This window comes from Puntigrus tetrazona, chromosome 13 (assembly GCF_018831695.1).
Source record: "Puntigrus tetrazona isolate hp1 chromosome 13, ASM1883169v1, whole genome shotgun sequence".
NCBI classification, from domain to species: Eukaryota; Metazoa; Chordata; class Actinopteri; order Cypriniformes; family Cyprinidae; genus Puntigrus; species Puntigrus tetrazona.
Window position 1 is genome coordinate 22,199,476 of NC_056711.1, and position 7,500 is coordinate 22,206,975.

General features: G+C 41.5%; 1 protein-coding gene across 1 annotated transcript in view; it reads right to left on the reverse strand.

Moving 5' to 3' along the window:
- ptk7b (protein tyrosine kinase 7b) overlaps positions 1-7,500 on the reverse strand; it is a 41,965-nt gene that overhangs the window by 14,436 nt on the left and 20,029 nt on the right. Inside the window, exons 2-4 of the mRNA XM_043254790.1 lie at positions 2,441-2,737; positions 1,822-1,924; positions 1,438-1,601 (exon numbers count right to left, since the gene is read on the reverse strand). Of these exons, the coding sequence (XP_043110725.1) occupies positions 1,438-1,601; positions 1,822-1,924; positions 2,441-2,737 (564 nt within the window). The remainder of the gene's footprint in view (positions 1-1,437; positions 1,602-1,821; positions 1,925-2,440; positions 2,738-7,500) is intronic.

Sequence of the window (7,500 nt, forward strand, 5' to 3'; positions counted from 1 at the left end):
ACACGCTCGACCAGACAGACATCTAGATCAGACAGACACGCTCAGACCAGACAGACACGCTCTAGATCAGACAGACACGCTCTAGGATCAGACAGACACGCTCTAGGATCAGACAGACACGCTCTAGGATCAGACAGACACGCTCTAGGATCAGACAGACACGCTCTAGGATCAGACGCTCTAGGATCAGACAGACACGCTCTAGACCAGACAGACACGCTCTAGATCAGACAGACACGCTCTAGGATCAGACAGACACGCTCTAGGACCAGACAGACACGCTCTAGGATCAGACACGCTCTAGGATCAGACAGACACGCTCTAGGATCAGACAGACACGCTCTAGGATCAGACAGACACGCTCTAGGATCAGACAGACACGCTCTAGGATCAGACAGACACGCTCTAGGACCAGACCAGACAGACACGCTCTAGGACCAGACAGACACGCTCTAGGATCAGACAGACACGCTCTAGGATCAGACAGACACGCTCTAGGATCAGACAGACACGCTCTAGGACCAGACAGACACGCTCTAGGACCAGACAGACACGCTCTAGGACCAGACAGACACACTCTAGGACCAGACAGACACGCTCTAGGACCAGACAGACACGCTCTAGGACCAGACAGACACGCTCTAGGACCAGAAAGAGACGCTCTAGGATCAGACAGACACACTCTAGGACCAGACAGACACGCTCTAGGACCAGACAGACACGCTCTAGGATCAGACAGACACGCTCTAGGATCAGACAGACACGCTCTAGGATCAGACAGACACGCTCTAGATCAGACAGACACACTCTAGGACCAGACAGACACACTCTAGGACCAGACAGACACACTCTAGGACCAGACAGACATGCTCTAGGATCAGACAGACAGACATGCTCTAGGACCAAACAGACACGCTCTAGAATCAGACAGACATGCTCTAGACCAGACAGACATGCTCTAGACCAGACAAACATGCTCTCGGATCAGACAGACACCCTCTAGATCAGACAGACACGCTCTAGATCTGTCTGTGTGTGTAAACTCTCACTCGCTCACTATTCTTCTGCTAAAGCTCTTTATCCTCCCTCTTCTCACTCTCTCCTTTCATTTGTAATTTTCATGCTTGAGCTGATCTCTTTATTCTTCAGCAGAGCTTTTATTCTGCCTGCAGGTGTGTGCGTGAGTAGCACAGGTGTCTGATGGGAAGGTTGGTCGAGGTGTTGGGTTACGCTTTAGACATTTCTGCTTAGTTGCACACACAAGGTGACAAACATTGCAGAAAACACACAATAAAACAAGGAGTGTGCTGTGAGGCCAGCACTGACACAATAACAGCTTACATAAACAGCACAAAACCAAAACTAAACTAAAATATAATTTGCAAATCTTACATAGAAGAACCTGAGCGTGTGTTAATTAAAACCTTATAATCTTACCAAAAATATTGAGGGTGATGTTGTTGTTACTGCACACTTTCCCAGCAGCATTCTGAGCACAGCAGGAGTATATCCCAGAATCCCCGGTGCTGAGATTGGTCAGCGTCAAGATCCGGTCCTTTCTGTCCAGCTGACCTCCATCTTTGAACCATTTACTGCTCGGCCTGCACAGGTCAAAAACATCTTTATGATCAGAAACACATCTGTAATCTGCGGAAGACAGTTTCTGTCACAGAATTACAAAAGACTTCTTATCTCACAATTCTGAGTATGCCAGATGTAAATTCAGAATTGCCAAAAAACTCTAAATTGTGAGATATAAACTAAGAATTGTGAGAAAAAACTGATCTGTAAGACATAAACTCATCCAACAGATGCACTCACCGTGGATGTCCATCAATGTGACACTGCAGCACGATTCGCTCAGCCTCCTCTAGCTCCGCCTCTGAGGCGGGTTCATTCATTGTAATTGGCCCGCTCTCCAGCCCTGAGGACACACGACAGTTTAATCATTATGTAGCATAACAATAATATAACTTTAAAATTATTTCCTGACTAAAATGTAACTAAATTTGTATTAAACTGGACTTAAGCTCCCATAAAACTTGATTGAACAGGTTGACTAAGTACGATACAAACTAAAAAAAAGGGTATAAGACTAAAAGTCTAACAATAAATTAAAAACAGCTGACAAAAATACATAATTAGAAACACAAACCATCTAAAACAAGATGTGTGTTAGCCATTCACAATGTTAGGTGTTAAACATAGTTAACTGTGCCTTTATCTGTTATTTAGACATAAATTATTTACTTGTGGTTTCCATGTGGTTTTTCATTTTGTTTCTTTCTTTTTATGATGTATATACAATCAAACCAAAATTTATTAAGACACCTTCAACATTTCTCACATTATATCTTAATTAGTTTGCTATAAATGTTAATAAAATATTGAACTGTCAGAACAACTTCATCTTGATAGAAGGATTTATCTGGTTTCTCACATTTGATGTTGATGGAGGCGTTGGCGGAGGTCAGGCTCTCTCCGGTGGAGCTGCTGGACGCCACACACTGGAAACTACCGACGTCTTCGTGACGGTCCACCGCCGTGAACTTCAGGTTGCTGCCCTCCTGGAAGCGGCGGTTCGAGTCCTGCACGCGACGGCCGTCCTGAGTCCACCAGAAGAGCATGTCCTGCGGGCCGCTGAGCTCACAGCGCAGGATAGCACTGCGTCCGTGTAACGCGTCCTGAGACTGGGGCTCCTCGGAGAAGTGAAGAGAAGACGCCTGGATGATGAAGACTGGGAGAGAACGAAACACTTCAGACAGATCTGACCCAACAGCATGTGGACATTCATTAATGATGGAGTGATCAGCTCGAACACACACACACACACACACACACACACAGCCTTCATCAGCATCAAGAGTTCTGAGCTCATCCACAGACTGATGCATGCTGGGATCTGACTCGCAGCATGACAGGATTTGCAAAAACGTAACAAGATAGAGAAGAGGAGAAATGCATTTTATACACACTGCATAACATGTTCTTACTCAGTGTTTCCAGAACATACATAAAATGAAAACTACAAAAAGGTTACTTTCTGGATTAGTTAAACGATTATTTCTGGGTTAGTTAAGTGCTAGTTTCCTGGTTAGTCAAGCACTTGTTTTGGGGTTAGTTAAGCGTTTGTTTCTGAGTTAGTTAAGCGCTAGTTTCCTGGTTAGTCAAGCACTTCTTTCTGGGTTAGTTAAATGCTTATTTCTGGGTTAGTTAAACACTGGTTTCCTGGTTAGTCAAGCACTTGTTTCTGGGTTAGTTAAGCAATTCTTTCTGGGTTAGGTAAGCGCTTGTTTCTAGGTTAGTTAAGTGCTAGTTTCCTGGTTAGTCAAGCACTTGTTTTGGGGTTAGTTAAGCGCTTGTTTCTGGGTTAGTTAAGCGCTAGTTTCTGGGTTAGTTAAGTGCTAGTTTCTGGGTTAGTTAAGCGCTAGTTTCCTGGTTAGTCAAGCACTTCTTTCTGGGTTAGTTAAGCAATTCTTTCTGGGTTAGGTAAGTGCTAGTTTCCTGGTTAGTCAAGCACTTGTTTTGGGGTTAGTTAAGCGCTTGTTTCTGGGTTTGTTAAGTGCTAGTTTCCTGGTTAGTCAAGCACTTCTTTCTGGGTTAGTTAAGCAATTCTTTCTGGGTTAGGTAAGCGCTTGTTTCTAGGTTAGTTAAGCGCTAGTTTCCTGGTTAGTCAAGCACTTGTTTTTGGGTTAGATAAGGGCTAGTTTCCTGGCTAGTTAAGCAATTCTTTCTGGGTTAGTTAAGCACTTGTTTCTGGGTTAGTTAAGCGCCAGTTTCCTGGTTAGTCAAGCACTTGTTTCTGGGTTAGTTAAGCACCTTTTCTGGGTTAGTTAAGCTCTTATTTCTGTGTTAGTTAAGCTCTTATATCTGGGTTAGTTAAGCGCTTGTTTCTGGGTTAGTTAAGCGCCAGTTTCCTGGTTAGTCAAGCATTTGTTTTTGGGTTAGTTAAGTGGTTCTTTCTGGGTTAGTTAAGTGCTTCTTTCTGGGTTAGTTAAGCTCTTATTTCTGGTTTAGTTAAGATATTATATCTGGGTTCGTTAAGCGCTTGTTTTTGAGTTAGATAAGTGCTAGTTTCCTGGTCAATCAAGTGCTTGTTTCTGGGTTAGTTAAGCGCTTCTCTCTGGATTAGTTAAATGCTTCTTTCTGGGATAGTTAAACTTTTACTTCTGGGTTAGTTAGGCTCTTATATCTGGGTTAGTTAAGCTCTTGTTTTTGGGTTATGCAAGCGCTTGTTTTTGGGTTAGTTAAGCACTAGTTTCCTGGTCAGTCAAGCGCTTGTTTCTGGGTTAGTTAAGTGCTAGTTTCCTGGTCAATCAAGTGCTTGTTTCTGGGTTAGTTAAACACTAGTTTTCTGGTCAGTCAAGTGTTTTTTTCTGGGGTAGTAAAGCGCTTTGTTCTGGGTAAGTTAAGCACTAGTTGTTGTTAAGCACTTGTTGTAGTCAAGTACTTGTTTCTGGGTTAGTTAAGTGCTAGTTTCCTGGTCAGTCAAGCACTTGTTTCTGGGTTAGTTAAGGGTTAAATCACATGTATAATGGAGCGTCTTACATGGCAACACACATCCAATGTCTGTATCGAATGTCAAAGACGTTTTATTTGTTGTATTTCTCTTTGTAATCCCATGATGCTCTCAAAGTGGGCCAGTAAAAGCTTCCATATATTATTCAGGCATGTGGAAGAAAAGCTTCAGGCAGAATCACATAGAAGATTCAGACCTGTCTGATTCAGAGAAGCCCATCTTACACATCTATGTTTGCTTTTTAAAATAACACTTTTATGGAACACCTGTCTCATTTTTGAAACTTTAAAAGACGAAGAAGTCAGTGACAGAATGTTGAGGAAACTTTATCTGTAAAACATGAAATGCTGTCAGAAACGATTCACTAGAAGCACTGGAGGAAACACAGCTGCTTTACTGAACACATATAAAGACAGACAGAAGCTTCAAGAGAAACAGACCAGAATGTTCTCACATATTAACAAACTGCAGAGAAAACCACCAGCAAAAATAGACCTGTTAGCTGAATAAAGTCAGACAGAATGATATTTTTGGCAGAACGTCGTTGACTTGGACATGAACTACTGGTACAATATGTTTAAGTGTTTATTAAATGTGAGTTGATGAATAAACAAATTATTAAATCGCAATTAATGGCATCCAAAATAAAATGTTTTGCTTACATAATGTGTGTGTACTGTGTATATTTCTTTATGCATATATAAATACTCATTTGTAAAATATTTGAAATGCATACATAAAAACATGCAATTATACAATGAAAACAATGAAAAAAATATTTTTATATATTAAATGTTTGTTTGTAATATATAAAAATATAATTATAGACTTATTATATATTGTGTGTGTATTTATATATACATAATAAATATACACAGAACACACACATATCTTCTGAATCAGCATCAGATTAATTCGTCAGAAGTAAAGACTAAGGTCAGGTTGGAACAGGCTCGTCTTCGTTAAACTGCTAAACGAGCGTGGAGTTCTGTCATGAGGGACGTGTTTCATCCACAATGAAGAGTCTATTGTCTGGAGTGGGATCTGAGACCAGCTGTAATCACAACAGAGCGGTAAAAATGCGGTAAAACGCAGAGACGCCTCTAAAAGCCGTTTAACCGTTAAAAGCATTACAGTAAATGTGTGGCCACCCGGAATCTGCTTTAACACCTCATTACCCAAGACACATCTGGGGCCCGGGGCCCTTCATAAAGACACTATTGTTCACTGTGTGTACTGTCATCATCCACCAGTTCATGAAGATACTCTGCTTTTTCTGGATTTTTACCAAACTAATAAACCTCTTGGTTAACTGTTTTCCGGAGTTCTCCAGTTATAATGCTTTCAGACGACAAACACAGTCATCATCATCATCATCATCATCATCAGAAACAAAAACAATCCGCTGGCAGATTCCAGAGGAGATGATGATAAGAGCCTGATGATCTTCTCTTCCTATCTGATCAATTAACAGCGAATGGAAAAGCACTTTCAAAGTAGATGATCCAAGCAAAACACAGAAGACAATAAAACCTTCTCTATATATTAGAGCACACTTACATCTCAGGAATATATATCAGGGGTTATTAGGTTACAAAACTACTCAATAAAATATAAAAGAAAAGAAAGGACAGATTCATCTATTTTAGCTCTTCCCACAACAGAGAGGATGCTGGGAAGACAGACAGAAACACACATTATGATGATGAGCTCATTAATATTAAAAAGATTGAGAATCTTCACAGAAGTGTGCACAGAATGTTCTGTTTATTTCATATTCAGCTTTGAGACGTTTTCTTCAGATCAGATGTAAAGGAAACAAACTACAACCAGAGCTGACATACTGCTTTATAAAAGATCCCTGGAGTACGACTCAATTATGAGCCATGATTTATTAAAAATATTGAATAGTTAATACAACAGAGAATCACCAGTGAAATGCTGTGAGACTTCACTTATGGAAATCTGTACCCAAACACACACACACACACACACACACACACACACACACACACACACACACACACAGACACACACAGACACACACACACACACAGACACTCACACACTCACACACACACTCACACAGACACACACAGACACACAGACACACACACACACACACACACACACACACACACACACACACACAAACACACTCACACACACACACACACACACACAGTCACACACACACACACACACACACACACACACACACACACACACACACACACACACACACACACACACACACACACACACACACACACACACACACACACACACACACACACACACACACACACACACACACACACACACACACACACAGGTGCACACACAGACTACACACACACACACACACACACACACACACACACACAGACAGTATGAGAACCCTAATGACAGAAGAAACTGTCAGAGAGAGAGAGAAAGAGAGAGACTCTGCATAATGATGTGAAGCACCTTTAGCAAACACACACACACACACACACACAGACACAGACACAGACACACACTCACACAGACACACACAGACACACACACACACACACACACACACACACACACACACACACACACACACACACACACACACACACACACTCCTGACTCCTTCATCACACACTGGGTCTGACAGATGCTGCACATGCACCTTCCACACACTCACTTTATATTTAGCTGCTGTCAGTGAGTTAATGAGACGGGAGCAGGGCATTATGGGAACACTGTCACTAACTGAGACGGTTAATTAGAGCTCGTACAAACGAGTGATGATGAAGTCAGCATAAAACATACCTGTTCTGTTCACCAAACTGATCCTAAATACAGCCAAACCTTTACATTTGGAAATATTTTTATCATTTAAAGCAGCTGTTTTCTGTGTGAATGTGTGTTAAAGTGTGTAAACGTGCTTCAGGATTCTTTGATGAACACAAAGATCCAAAGATCAGAAAAGATTTTAAAATAGAAAGTCA